This window comes from Engystomops pustulosus, chromosome 9 (genome assembly GCF_040894005.1).
Source record: "Engystomops pustulosus chromosome 9, aEngPut4.maternal, whole genome shotgun sequence".
NCBI lineage: Eukaryota > Metazoa > Chordata > Amphibia > Anura > Leptodactylidae > Engystomops > Engystomops pustulosus.
In genome coordinates this window covers 105,965,190-105,980,999 of record NC_092419.1, presented here as the reverse complement: position 1 = coordinate 105,980,999, position 15,810 = coordinate 105,965,190, and the positions used below count along the sequence as shown (strand labels likewise).

Here is a 15,810-nt window from a genome sequence, read left to right as displayed (position 1 = left end):
AGCTCTATTAACCAACTGATGCCCTTCTTTTAGCTAAAAATTGTTTCCCTTACATCCACATGTATCACCTTTTATCTTATATTACCTGGCATAAGAGGGGGTGTGGCCTGCTAGGCCGGCCCCTCCCATCTACTCCTCCCCATGCCTTATAACTCCTTACTGGTCACAGTTCATGTCATGTGACCAGAGTGACATCATCTCAGGTACTTTAGCCTCTTAACAATAGCAAACTGTACCCCATGCATGCATCTGACCACATGAAGTCACAGCAGCCTCCAGGGACTTCTACTCCTCTCCATCCTCCATAGACGCTGCTGTGATTTCATGTGATCACATAAGTAGTGTACAGTTTGCTATTGTTATAAGGCTAAAGGACCTACCATGACGTTACTCATCACATGACATGAATGTTACACGGCACCGTGGAAAAATTTGACAATTTCCCATCTGTACATAGAGCTTTATATGTCTATAGTTGAATATTAATAGACAGTCCCTAATTACAAGGGGGCAGGGCAGTGATTTGAAGAGACACGGAGCTGTCAGTCAAAATTAGGGGGCGTGGTTCACTGCCAGAGAGAAGAGTCAAACCACTAGACAGAGTCAGAAAAGCTAATTTGCATATCAGAAAATTGTCTGTAATTAAGGCACAGTGCCCCACTGGCAGCTAATTTTAGGTGATATGGGGAGGACATGTAACCAGGTATTGTTAGTCAGGGTGGTAACATTTTGGTAGCAGGTCCTCTTTAAGCATTTCAACAGCTTTCAGATCTCATTCATTTAAAAATGTACTTAGAAAATTAGTTGTATAAAAACATGGGGGTGTATAGTACAGCGCTGAACCTCTTCCTTGCTGATGCCCCCTCTGATATAGTTGACTTCTTTGCATGTAGGATGCTCTAAAGTTTAGAGAGCTTGACTTAAAGAGAACCCGTCATGCAAAATAACCCCCCTAAACTAAATATATTTTCATAAACTGCCATTAGAGAGCATTGCCTCTATCCCTTCATTGTCCCTCTACATGCCTGTAAACCTAAGCAATGAGGTCCTAAAGCTGTATGCAAATGACCTGTGAAATGTCCAATGAAGCATTAGCATATTCGTGCTGTCCACTCTATTCATGAGTGGGAGGCACAGCCACACCCCCAGTGCATGACTGACAGCCTGTATAATGATGTGAGGCTGTATAATGATGTGCTTCCTGGTGGCCACGCCCCCTGCAGCCTGTGTGTGCATGTGTGTGTGTGTATAGGAGAGATACAGCAGCTCCAGGCTGCAGCCATGTTATAGCAGAACATGTCAGATTCATGTGTAGCTGATGTCTGTGTCTCTCACCTGTATATTAGGAGGATGCAGCATGTCAGCAGGTAAAGCACACACACTAGCAATGCTTTACTATACATTACACACAGACCTGAGCAGGGGGAGGAGAGGGGAGGGGTAACAGGGGTGACATCACTGCCTCTGACCATGTGACCAGCCTCATTTACATGATAAAAAATAGATGATTTTACAATGATTAATGTATGAAATAACTAGATAAAGGCTGGGATGGGATCCATGTGAGCTGCTCCAACAGGTAGAGGTGACAGGACTAGTGGCAGAGACCTGATGACAGGTGTCCTTTAAGCACTGTCCTCTTTGCTTCTGTGAATTATATATACATAACTTGCATATGACTTCACAGCTGATTTTGTTGATTGCCAAAGTTTTTAAAAATAAATGTCAAATTACAGCAAATATCGATAATTTTTTCCGGTAAAAAAACTACATATTCACATACTTGATGACATTAAGCAGTGGTACCTGCTGCTACAGTCTTACCATTGTGGTCTGGAGGCGCTCTTCTACAAACTGCAGAACTCTGTGGCGAAGGTCTATGCCCAAAGAAAGGGCTGGCTGAGAGGACAAAAAAAAGAGCAGATTATCACACACGTAGAGAACAAATAGACACAAAATCAAACACATCAAGAGACTGACCTCAGACATCAGTAACTGAGAATCTGTGTTTTTATCAGTCAACATAGCGAAAAACCTGCCTAGTCCACCTCCAGATGGGTAACCAATATTTCCAAAAAGTACCAAGTCTCCTACTCGTGTAAGGAACTCCATCACCTAGTGCCAGGGGGGGTTATCAATGTCTGAGATAGAGTAGAAGAGCTGAATAACAGAACTACGTTGCTTCTACCCACAACGCTGGCACAATATTCAGTTTTCCAGTTGCCCGGCCTCATATCATACGTCAGAGAGCTGCTAGAAGCCACTGCTATTGGCTGGGAGGTCGGTGGATCAGCTTTCACAGTTGTGACACTAGGGACAATTACTGCTGAAATGAAAACAGCTCTAGCCTCCGGGCACAGAGGCCGAAGTAAGGGCAAACACTGGTGCCACTCAAGATCACTGGACGGTTACCAAGTACAAGCTGGACCCTCCCAGGCTCAGAGGGTTACCCTGTCCAAATCCGTCTTGGTATGATCTAACCTACAGGCCTCCTGCACAGTATATTGTACGTTTATATACTTATACAATACCTCCATGCAACTGGTGTTGTCATCTGCCATATCTGAAAACACACAAAAAAATAGGTTAACATGCAGAAAATAAAATAGCAAAAATATGCAGAAAAATCTTGAACCTTTTTATTAGGCTTGGACACATCTGTGGCCTGAAACACATCACAATATAACCCTATATATTCCAAACTTATATGTAAAGTGATGGGTGAACTTTGCACTTAAAGGCAGAGCAAAGGGTAAAAAGTAGCATCGAATCCACGTCACAATTCACACAGAAAACTTGCAGAGTTTGTAGCTCATTTGCTTCTTCCAAATGCCAAGTCAGAAGAAATCGATGAGTAAATATCCTCTTAAGGGAGAGCAGACAACTTACTGCTCGCTGTGCTGATGAAATGCACAAGAATGTATAGGAAATCCTCAAAATACAAACTGAAGGGAAATTTACATTTTAACAATCTCAAATTATTCCATTAACCTGGATGGAAAAGTACAAAGAACCCGCATGTAACAAGCAAGAACAAAAGAGGAAATGGGGAACTTTGCTCTGTGATAATATACCACGTTGCACAATCCCTCGTCACTGTGTTGTCATCACATTTATCCAATAATCTCTACAAGAAAAGGGAACTCATCATGCAGTGCCCGTACTGTCATGGTAGCGGTACATAGGATTATAATAGTTCTCTAAAGATCCAACCCTTTAAATGGGCATATAACATAAATATAGTAAGAAAGTAGTAACATCTGCAAAAAGTCATTTGTGTGCCCTGTTCTTGAAGTTCTGGCATTCAGTACGTGTAGTGGCCTCAGCATCATCTGTACTGTGCACTAAATGATGATAGAGTTGATCACCAGACATAAACTTTATTATTTCTTATATTACAATAATGCAGTATGCAGGACTCTAAAACTTACAAGGTAACTCCCCAGTAACTACCATCCAGGTAACACCATGACTATGATTCGGAGACCACCATAGGACATCTGAGAATACACTCTTACAGACTATGGCCAGTCTTCCCCTCTCCTTGAAGTGACGGACAGATACTTCCAGGCCATAATCTTCTAGCCCATAGGTTCCAGCATGTAGACAAGCACAATCAAACCTTTTCTGGAAATTCTACCAATTCTATGGTAGCAGACAGAGCGTCTTCCAACTCCAGTTTGTAGCTAAACACTGCACTACCCTTACCTCCTATTTGGATAAACCAAAATATAAATGAAGGAGCTAGGGATGATAAGCCACAGTCAGCAGCTACAGAACAGCCAGCTTCAGAGCAAGGAGAATAGAGATTTGAGAGGAGAAAATGGGACCTACCTCCCGTAAGGGCTGCATGAATGAAGGCTGTACCTCAGGCATTATGGGAAGGAAAGTCCACAACTAAGGATAGGGTCAGCATTAAAAACAGGAGACAGAAACAAGAGCAGGGATAGTGGTTAACACTCAGCCACACTGGTTAGTAAGGAATGACAGATGGACTTACCTGATAACTGGAACCTCCTTTTTAACCCTACTTATTCCATTCACATTAAGTACACAATTTATTCTCTGCCAGAGACAGAGCCTTAATGGCCCAGGGTTGAAAGACAACACATCTGAAGACCAAATTCCCATAGTATCATACTTTATGCAATTAAAAAAGACACCTGTCCATCAAGTTCAACCAAGGAAGGGGAGGGATTGGATGAGGATGGGATTTAGGGGAAACAATTCTATATAACATAACCATTAATGTTATTTAGGTGTAAAAAGGCATCTAGACCCTTCTCAAAGCTCTCTGCTGTCCCTGCTGTGACCAGCGCCTGAGGCAGGCTATTCCACAGATTGACAGTTCTCATAGTAAAAAAGCCCTGTCGCCTCTGGTGATTAAACCTTGTTTCCTCCAGGTGCAGACAGTGCCCCCTCGTCTTTTGATTTGATTTAATCTGGAACAACTTACCACCATATTGTTGTATGGACCATTCATATATTTATATAAATTGGTCATTTCCCCTCGTAGTCGTCTCTTTTCCAGACTAAATAAATCCAGTTGTTTTAATCTTTCCTCATAACTGAGACCCTCCATACCCCTTATCATTTTTGTGGCTCTACATTGAACCCTCTCCAGCTCCAGGGCCTCCTTTTTATGGACCGGTGCCCAGAACTGGACAGCATATTCCAGGTGTGGCCGAACCAGTGCCTTGTACAGTGGTAATATTACATCTCTATCCCCAGAGTATAGACCACTGATACCTGACAAGATTTTGCTGGCTTTAGAAGCAGCTGATTGACATTTCATGCTGTTATTTAATTTATGATCCACTTCTCACCCAGGTCCTTCTCTATATATTTAGATATTTCCTTTAGTTAAATTCCCTGGTGGGAATTCCAAGTGCCCATATCCCTTAGGCGATCACAAGCCTCAGCAGTGGCCTATACACAACAGGCACAAGACTGCGGAGGCCTGGGATTAGCTGCAGCAGTGATCTGCCCCTTAGAGGACATCAGAGATGCAGCAGGGTTGTAACTTTGATGCTTTCAGGCAGCTTTCTTCATATTTAGGACGTGACCTTTCATATACGCCCCAATATTTCCAACTACAGGCGTCTCTTACCAAAAGTCTGTTTCTTTTGCAAACTAGGGCTGTACTTACTCGGCTGTCAAACTACTTCAGAAGTGACGCAGACATCTACTTTCATAGAGATATACACATCACTCCCCAACCCATGTCAGGTCTACCATTACAGATAAAAAGTGTAATGGTAAATTGTCCACAAATAGGGCACTGCTGAATGAACTGGGCCGTGGCACTGCTGCCACTGATGACTGAACCAGAACGTGGTACTGCTCCCACCGATGAATGAACCGGGCCCTGACTTTTCCCCCAGAGACTTAGCAGACAGCTCATTCAGCTCTTCTTATAAAAACTAATTTAAGCTGAAGAGAGATCAGGTCAGAGACAAGTCATCTTACATCAGCTTTTAGAGTCTTCAGGAGAAGAGATGGGTCTTTGCAGGAAAGAATACACTCAGAAGGGTCTACAAACAATGGTCATTTCTAAGGGATACGGCCATCTCATTGACCCTCCCTTCATCTGTCCCTTTTATAAAGGGGAGCCCAGCCACTTCTCAGCAGCTCAATGTGAACAGATCCTGCCCTGAATTATCTTCCCTGCCACCCCCTCTCTACAATAGATACAAAGCATGTTTTGCCAAAATGTTCAGCAGAGCCCCTGGGTGCGCATGCTCTCCGGCACGGTTATCTCTACATGCAAATACACAGATAACAAAGGACTGTTTTCATTCTGGGCTGCACCAGAGTGTGAACTCCACACAATACTTGCATCCAGTGTCTTCAACTCACTATGCAGCTAGTCATACTACCAGGCCTCATATCAGCATATAGACCCCGTACTAGTGAAAGCTGCTCAAAACTTTCTAACGCTTCCCAGCCTGTCACCACCAAGGCCTATCTATAGATTGTTCTGGATGAAACTCTTTAAAAAATGGCCATGAGAAGAAATCCTTACATATCAGCTGCCTCTATTAGGAGTATCAGGTAGTTGTGTACATTACTTTATACTTTTAATTGTGCAACTTTCAAACTTAAAAATTTCAGTCTTTGACAAGTTCTGTCTTATGCTTTTTTTTAATTTTGTTGCTGTATTTTAACTCCTTTCTGACTAGGCCTTAAAGGGGTTGTCACACAAACAAAACTTAGGCCCTATCCTGAGGATAGGGCTTAACTTGCGGATTAGTGGGGGTCTCAGTGCTGAGGGGGCACTGATGGGGTCCCACGTACCTCCGTCAGACCCCGAGTCGCTCCATAAGACTATTGAAGCAGGCGTCCGCGCATGACCATTCTGCTCCATTAATCTCGAAGGAGTTGACGGAAATTGCTGAGCAATGCGCTCACCGATTTCCGTCAGCTCCATAGAGATTAATGGAGCAGAATGGTCATGCGCAACGTCTTTTCCATTAGTCTGACGGAGCGACTTGGGGTCCGACGGAGCCTTGTTTTCGTGACTGAGACCACGAGCAAGTTCGGCCCTAACTTTTTTTGTGGGAAAACCCCTTTGAAAGACATTAATCTTGTTCGTAACCCGGGGACCGCCTCTATATATTTTTTCAGATTTCAAATTAACTCACAATGACCATTACAAATTAGTTTCCTAGTTGTTTTGATATATAATGTATAATGTGTATATAAATCGGGAAAACAGAATTATTAGGGAGGATATTTTTATTTTATTGGAAAACAATGTTTATTTTTAAATATTTATTAATATAATGTAAGTGTGTGGTTTTTTTTTAACCTTCTATATCCCACATGAGGTCATAAAAGACCCCTAGTGGACATTTTCATTTTTTTTACTTTTTAAAGGAAATCTACCATTTGATTTGATGCATTATGAACCAAACATACCTTGAGTATGCTGTAGCTACACTGATGCAGAAACATATTTTGTTTAATCCCTGAGCCGAGTGGTTTTGCTGAAAAAACAAATTACAAAATCATGGTAATGAAGCTCCGTCGCTCCTGTGCCTGGCTCGGCACTTCTCCTCTTGCTTCTCCTCTTGCACTGCTCCAGACAATGATGTATTAACTGTGTTGTGCCTGAAGGCAGAAGTAATCAATCGCTGCACTATCCCCCAGCTGCTGTGTATGAGTCATCCAGCTCGGGTTGATTAGTCCTGTCTGGACAGTTCAGGAAGCTCCGAGAAATGTGTTTATGAACGGCAGATTAAACAAGATCTGTGCCTGCATCGATGTTGCTACAGCATTCTCAAAGTATGCTTGGTTCATAAAGTATGAAATCAAATGGTAGATTAACTTTCACCTGTAATCTATAAGAGCCCCAGTCACAGGGGGGTGTTGATCAGACCGAGTAGTCCTAATTAACCCTTGCAGACCAGACAGTCACAAGACTGTTGGGTCTATAGAGTCGGAGGCACTGCCGGCTCCTGCATTGACAGCACAGTGCTATTTCAGCACTAGTCAATAGAGAAAGGAGAAGGCATAAGTGGCAATAAACTGCTTTCTCCATAGGTTCTCTGGTTGTGTCTGACACCCAGAGAACCGGTCCTGCCCCCTAGATTAGTACGGGAGCAGAAAAAATTGCAGCGACGTTGATGAAAACTGGAGACCCACACCCGCTGACATCTTTTGTCAGTAGTGATTGAGACATGAAAAATGTTCAGGGAGGAACAATCAGGACAATTCATTTATTTCTACAGAAGTATCAAAACCTACAAAATAGTCTTCCTGCCTTGCAAAGCGAATTATTGGTGATATGTGCCATTGTTACCGTCTAAAACTCTCATATTTCTCGGTTTATAAATTTGTAGGATTTAAATAAAAACAGTAAAAATTGAACAGCTAAAAAAAAAAAACACGATGAAGAGGCTCAGCTCCTCACATTACGGCAGAAAAGCAGCAGAATATGGAGCACAACAATTTATTGTAAGTTATAAAAAAAAAACAGGTACAGAAGAAAACCCCTTTAGTGAAGTTAAAATCATACACATTTGCATTCATTATATTATTCATTTGCTAGATTAATTGTGGGATTGAAATAACCTGCAATTGGAGCAGCAATATGTAGTTTTGTCACAATAACAAGATAATAGAATAATTCCTCTCTAATTGTTGTCTTTTACTAGATGATTGTATGACCTTCTTGGAGTCTGTCGAGTTGTGTAGGATGACGGCGGCTCAGATCTAAAAGCTCGAATGACTTTGGCAGACATACAAAGAACACTAAAGCTTGCAAAATGGAAAATCCCCAGGTACGGATGGGATCCCTTCTAAGCTGCTACCAAAGTCAGATGATATTTTGCTTCTGATTCTCGCACAAGATTCTAATTTCTTCACTGAACACGAAGATTTGTCTAATATTCTACCACATCTGATCATCTTTTCTTGCTCAATTCAGTCTACAAATTGTAAACAGATTTAAGGAAAAATTTTTGGTTAAGGTTTTTTCCTCTTTGCGGCAAGAAGGAAGCACAAGTCACCATAAGCATCTATCATCACACCTATGTATGGCCCAATATAACCTACAGAAATTAAAATACTTTTGGGGGCAAAGCCGAGGGTAAAAGTTCCCGATGTCATACCATATGGCCAAGTGTGACATTTTGACAGTACTTATGTGAATACATGTCTAAGAAGATTTACAGATGGGACATAGGAGGATGCTTCAAGGACTTGCACTTTGTGGGGGCTTTTGTGACAGATAAATGGTAATTCTTTTCTTGTGACTAAATTGAAATGCATTTTTGGAACATCTTAAAAGGAAATGTGACCCTCAAATCTTTATAAAGCTCGTGTATCTCCGCTCTATAAAAAATATCATATGTCCGAAACCATTATCCATTATGCATCGATTATAACCGTGACTACACAGAAGTATCATACAGGGGCACATTACACCACAGCTAGAATATTTACAGTAATATCATCCAGGGCTTTTTGGCACCCCACAAGTTTCAGGGGAAAAAAAAACCTGGTACTGTATTAGCAAAACATAAGTGCAACGTTTCCTAACTGGACACAAGGTTGCAGACAGACAATCTCGCAAACAATACTCTCCAAATGTAGTCAGTCTGGATGAGATCTTTTGCAACGTTCACGAGGACCATAAACGGCTGCATAAACCCAAAATGTCTTGGTTATACAGTTGGTGAAGTTGGTGCTGGTCTCAGTCTACATACAGACACCTAGATTTCTAGGAGTCACCACCAAATTTTCACACTCCCGTCCCCCTCCAGAGATCAGGGGCAGGCAGAGTTTATTAATATGCAATTTGCCAAAAGCAACCACTAAAATGTAAGGACCAATCTTGAGAGGCAAGGATGATGATTCTTTGCAGAGGGGGCAGGTGGTGCAGCATGACGCCCATATGTCCTAACAGACTGGAATTACATAACAATAAAATCTTGTTGGCAGAAGGCACAATCATCAAACATGAACAAGTTTGCATTTTTGGCTGCAATCAAAGGGCCCTCCACAATAGCTCTGTAAAGTGGGCCTCATATAAAGCTGTAGCTGGATTTGTGTGCAAAATTGCTCCGCAGCAGGGGGCAAGGTATTTTCCAGTTATTAATAATGACAGTCCTGAAAGTCAGGCTATAAGCACATTCAGAACATGCATGTTAAGCAAAAAGTCTGCTATAGGTTACAGTGACCCAGGCTCAGGAGCTGACTGCATCACATGACAAAATCACAAAGTCCAAGATAAATAACCAGCTGAAATATTGATTACGATTGAGCCAGATGTGAAATCTTATATGTAAGAATATGACAGTTAAACAAATCTCAGACTTTAGCACAGATTATAATCAAAGAAAGGGTCTTCTCCCATTACAAGAGTCTTCTGTCCATGGGCAGATCACTTGCATGAATAGGGAAGGAGCTGCATATTCATAGAAAAAAATGAATCCTTGCTACCAGGATTATAGCAGTTTGGTCCTAGCAGCAGGATGCAGAGTAACTGGCATATAGATAAGGGGAGGCCATATTAATGTCCGTGGCAGTAGGACAGGGCATAGAGGCCCACAACATATCTAGAGTTGTAGAGTCAATACTGCTCTGTGTAGAGTCTCTTTGGCACAGAGCAATTCCATGTGTATAAGCCCTAACAAATAAAGGGAGCGTCTGTGCAATAAAACAATAGCAGCATAATGGTAATTCCTGGAACAAAAACAAGACATGTTCTTTCACTTCCATATCACATTTGGTGTCTGGTTTTAGAGAAAGCAGAAGAGTACAAATGACATCCAGCATTTATCTAATTACCTGGCCCCTAACCATCTGCTTCCTCCAGTCACTACTCAATAATTAATCCACAGAAGAACATATAAACCCCAAAAGAATTCATAGCACTCAATACCACAACCATTATCAGCATCACCTCTGCTACATCTATCCCATCCATCAGTAAATCTGTATTACACAGTTTTACATTAGAGCAATAACCGAGCTAAGCAGAGGTTACCCGGCTGTAGCTGTAATAGGAATCTCCAGATGGAAAACCCTAGGAGATGTCATCAAATTACTGAAAGAGAACCCATTACTGAAGGATAATTTATCCTCCTCAAAGAAGAGCTAAGCAGAGGGCCAGAATACAGTACAGATCATGTACCACTTCCTTCCTCCAAAAGAAGCAATGTGACATCTTACCAGCAGCTCTATAAAAGGACGTTACCCCTAAGTTTGCAGCAGAAATAACATACTCTGTCTGAGAACAGTTTGCGAGGTTCCAAAAGCAGCTCAAAATCTGACAATGATTCCTCGCTGATCCCCTGTGTGGTGCTGAACAATGGTCACTCGTATACCATAGCTGTGTGCATACAATGTACTCATATTCATAGACCTTACTATACATACAAACCCCCCCCCCCCCCCCAGGGTACACATAACTCCACGACACATCCAAACATCAATACCTTTCACCATCCATAGAGTGATGTTACACAGCAGTGCACCATATATATCATCATGCAGAGTATATGCACACCACTGGACAAGCTGTATATACACTATTTTCAGGAATTATTGTATGTATGATCATACAGAGTAAATAGACACCACTGTGCACTATATACACTATTTCCAGGTTACATGGTATATATTTCTATGTAGATTCTACAACTCTCACTGAGCATTGAACATACTATATCCAGGTATCACTGTATATAATATATAGACATAAAGGTGCACTTTATCGGGGCAGTATGCACCAGTATGGAGAGTATACAGTCCAGCATTATATATCACATGTACGGCATGTATATATACATTGTATCCATAAACCCCCAGATATCACTATAGTATAGAGAAACATCCCGTGTAATATAACTTCCCGGCCTGGCCCCGGATTTGCAGAGGTCTTGTCTTCCGCACATCACGGCTCTGCCCTCGTACAGTGACACGGCCGCAGTATACACGGTGACGGTAGCTCCCCTCCCCCACTACTTACCGGCGGTCCTGTAAACACCGGTCTGTCCGGCCTCCTCGCTCTCTGTCCCCCCACCTGACAGAATTGTCACATGACTCGAGTTCCAAAATGCGGATTGGATGTTGATCGTTAGATCTCTGACCAATTACAGCGCTGCACCCATTAAACACACTTCCGGACCCGCCCCCCATGTGTACAGCGACTGCAGCCTGAGCCCGAGCACCGGGACATATGGAGGAGGCGGCGAGAACCGGGGAGCAGCAAAGTGTCATCACAGCGCACATACACCGGTGTATAACACCTGCTCGGTCACCATCCACCAGCAGAGGCAGTACACTGGTGTCCCCAGCAGAGGGCGCTCTCATATACACAACCAGTAGAGGTCCCCAGAGGGAGTACACTGGTGTCCCCAGCAGAGGGCGCTCTCATATACACAACTAGCAGAGGTCCCCAGAGGGAGTACACTGGTGTCCCCAGCAGAGGGCGCTCTCATATACACAACCAGTAGAGGTCCCCAGAGGGAGTACACTGGTGTCCCCAGCAGAGGGTGCTCTCATATACACAACTAGCAGAGGTCCCCAGAGGGAGTACACTGATGTCCCCAGCAGAGGGCGCTCTCATATACACAACCAGCAGAGGGCGCTCTCATATACACAACCAGCAGAGGTCCCCAGAGGGAGTATACTGGTGTCCCCAGCAGAGGGCGCTCTCATATACACAACCAGCAGAGGTCCCCAGAGGGAGTATACTGGTGTCCCCAGCAGAGGGCGCTCTCATATACACAACCAGCAGAGGTCCCAAGAGGGAGTACACTGGTGTCCCCAGCAGAGGGCGCTCTCATATACACAACCAGCAGAGGTCCCCAGAGGGAGTATACTAGTGTCCCCAGCAGAGGGCGCTCTCATATACACAACAAGCAGAGGGCGCTCTCATATATACAACCAGCAGAGGGCGCTCTCATATACACAACCAGCAGAGGTTCCCAGAGGCAGTACACTGGTGTCCCCAGCAGAGGGCGCTCTCATATACACAACCAGCAGAGGTCCCCAGAGGGAGTATACTGGTGTCCCCAGCAGAGGGCGCTCTCATATACACAACCAGCAGAGGTCCCCAGAGGGAGTATACTGGTGTCCCCAGCAGAGGGCGCTCTCATATATACAACCAGCAGAGGGCGCTCTCATATACACAACCAGCAGAGGTTCCCAGAGGCAGTACACTGGTGTCCCCAGCAGATGGCACTCTCATATACACAACCAGCAGAGGTCCCCAGAGGGAGTATACTGGTGTCCCCAGCAGAGGGCGCTCTCACCTACACAACCAGCAAAGGTCCCCAAAGGGAGTACACTGGTGTCCCCAGCAGAGGGCGCTCTCATATACACAACCAGCAGAGGTCCCCAGAGGGAGTATACTGGTGTCCCCAGCAGAGGGCGCTCTCACCTACACAACCAGCAGAGGTCCCAAGAGGGAGTACACTGGTGTCCCCATCAGAGTGCGCTCTCATATACACAACCAGCAGAGGTCCCCAGAGGGAGTACACTGGTGTCCCCAGCAGAGGGCGCTCTCATATACACAACCAGCAGAGGTCCCAAGAGGGAGTACACTGGTGTCCCCATCAGAGTGCGCTCTCATATACACAACCAGCAGAGGCCCCCAGAGGGAGTACACTGGTGTCCCCAGCAGAGCGCGCTCTCATATACACAACCAGCAGAGGCCCCCAGAGGGAGTACACTGGTGTCCCCAGCAGAGGGCGCTCTCATATACACAACCAGCAGAGGTCCCCAGAGGGAGTACACTGGTGTCCCCAGCAGAGGGCGCTCTCATATACACAACCAGCAGAGGTCCCCAGAGGCAGTACACTGGTGTCCCCAGCAGAGGGCGCTCTCATATACACAACCAGCAGAGGCCCCCAGAGGCAGTACACCGGTGTCCCCAGCAGAGGGCGCTCTCATATACACAAACAACAGAGGTCCCCAAAGACAGTTCACAGGTGTCCCCAGCTGAGGGCGCTCTCATATACACAACCAGCAGAGGTCCCCAGAGGGAGTACACTGGTGTCCCCAGCAGAGGGCGCTCTCATATACACAACTAGCAGAGGTCCCCAGAGGGAGTACACTGGTGTCCCCAGCAGAGGGCGCTCTCATATACACAACCAGCAGAGGCCCCCAGAGGCAGTACACCGGTGTCCCCAGCAGAGGGCGCTCTCATATACACAAACAACAGAGGTCCCCAAAGACAGTTCACAGGTGTCCCCAGCTGAGGGCGCTCTCATATACACAACCAGCAGAGGTCCCCAGAGGCAGTACACTGGTGTCCCCAGCAGAGGGCGCTCTCATATACACAACCAGCAGAGGCCCCCAGAGGCAGTACACCGGTGTCCCCAGCAGAGGGCGCTCTCATATACACAAACAACAGAGGTCCCCAAAGACAGTTCACAGGTGTCCCCAGCTGAGGGCGCTCTCATATACACAACCAGCAGAGGTCCCCAGAGGCAGTACACTGGTGTCCCCAGCAGAGGGCGCTCTCATATACACAACTAGCAGAGGTCCCCAGAGGGAGTACACTGGTGTCCCCAGCAGAGGGCGCTCTCATATACACAACCAGCAGAGGCCCCCAGAGGGAGTACACTGGTGTCCCCAGCAGAGGGCGCTCTCCCCTACACAACCAGCAGAGGTTCCCAGAGGCAGTACACCGGTGTCCCCAGCAGAGGGCACTCTCATATACACAACCAGCAGAGGTCCCTAGAGGTAGTACACAGGTATCCCCAGCAGAGGGCGCTCTCATATACACAACCAGCAGAGGTCCCCAGAGACAGTACACTGGTGTCCCCAGCAGAGGGCGCTCTCATATACACAACCAGCAGAGGCCCCCAGAGGCAGTACACTGGTGTCCCCAGCAGAGGGCGCTCTCATATACACAAACAGCAGAGGTCCCCAGAGGCAGTACACCGGTGTCCCCAGCAGAGGGCGCTCTCATATACACAACCAGCAGAGGCCCCCAGAGGGAGTATACTGGTGTCCCCAGCAGAGGGCACTCTCATATACACAACCAGCAGAGGCCCCCAGAGGGAGTACACTGGTGTCCCCAGCAGATGGCACTCTCATATACACAACTAGCAGAGGTCCCCAGAGGGAGTATACTGGTGTCCCCAGCAGAGGGCGCTCTCATATACACAACCAGCAGAGGTCCCCAAAGGGAGTACACTGGTGTCCCCAGCAGAGGGCGCTCTCATATACACAACCAGCAGAGGTCCCAAGAGGGAGTACACTGGTGTCCCCAGCAGAGGGCGCTCTCCCCTACACAACCAGCAGAGGTCCCCAGAGGCAGTACACCGGTGTCCCCAGCAGAGGGCACTCTCATATACACAACCAGCAGAGGTCCCCAGAGGCAGTACACTGGTGTCCCCAGCAGAGGGCGCTCTCATATACACAAACAACAGAGGTCCCCAAAGGGAGTACACTGGTGTCCCCAGCAGAGGGCACTCTCATATACACAACCAGCAGAGGTCCCCAGAGGGAGTACACTGGTGTCCCCAGCAGAGGGCGCTCTCACCTACACAACCAGCAGAGGTCCCCAGAGGGAGTACACTGGTGTCCCCAGCAGAGGGCACTCTCATATACACAACCAGCAGAGGTCCCCAGAGGGAGTACACTGGTGTCCCCAGCAGAGGGCACTCTCATATACACAACCAGCAGAGGTCCCCAGAGGGAGTACACTGGTGTCCCCAGCAGAGGGCACTCTCATATACACAACCAGCAGAGGTCCCTAGAGGTAGTACACAGGTATCCCCAGCAGAGGGCGCTCTCATATACACAACCAGCAGAGGCCCCCAGAGGGAGTATACTGGTGTCCCCAGCAGAGGGCACTCTCATATACACAACCAGCAGAGGTCCCCAGAGGCAGTACACTGGTGTCCCCAGCAGAGGGCGCTCTCATATACACAACCAGCAGAGTTCCCCAGAGGGAGTACACTGGTGTCCCCAGCAAAACGCGCTCTCATATACACAACCAGCAGAGGTCCCCAGAGGGAGTACACTGGTGTCCCCAGCAGAGGGTGCTCTCACCTACACAACCAGCAGAGGTCCCCAGAGGCAGTACACAGGTGTCCCCAGCAGAGGGTGCTCTCATATACACAACCAGCAGAGGTCCCCAGAGGCAGTACACTGGTGTCCCCAGCAGAGTGTGCTCTCATATACACAACCAGCAGAGGTCCCCAGAGGCAGTACACTGGTGTCCCCAGCAGAGCGCGCTCTCATATACACAACCAGCAGAGGTCCCTAGAGGGAGTACACTGGTGTCCCCAGCAGAGGGCGCTCTCATATACACAACCAGCAGAGGTCCCCAGAGGGAGTATA

At 46.3% G+C, this 15,810-nt stretch overlaps 1 protein-coding gene across 6 annotated transcripts in view; it reads right to left on the bottom strand.

Moving 5' to 3' along the window:
- The window catches only part of PNPLA7 (patatin like domain 7, lysophospholipase), a 97,081-nt gene that overhangs the window by 78,564 nt on the left and 2,707 nt on the right, over positions 1 to 15,810 (bottom strand). For 2 of the 6 annotated variants that reach the window (XM_072125348.1, XM_072125349.1), the window contains exons 1-2: positions 1,981 to 2,189; positions 1,825 to 1,899 (exon numbers count right to left, since the gene is read on the bottom strand). In XM_072125348.1, the coding sequence (XP_071981449.1) occupies positions 1,825 to 1,899; positions 1,981 to 2,112 (207 nt within the window). In that variant the 5' untranslated portion in view covers positions 2,113 to 2,189. Of the gene's footprint in view, positions 1 to 1,824; positions 1,900 to 1,980; positions 2,190 to 2,531; positions 2,564 to 3,834; positions 3,898 to 11,479; positions 11,584 to 15,810 lie in introns of those variants that run through there. The other 4 variants (XM_072125351.1, XM_072125350.1, XM_072125352.1 and 1 more) reach the window with 4 other exon arrangements.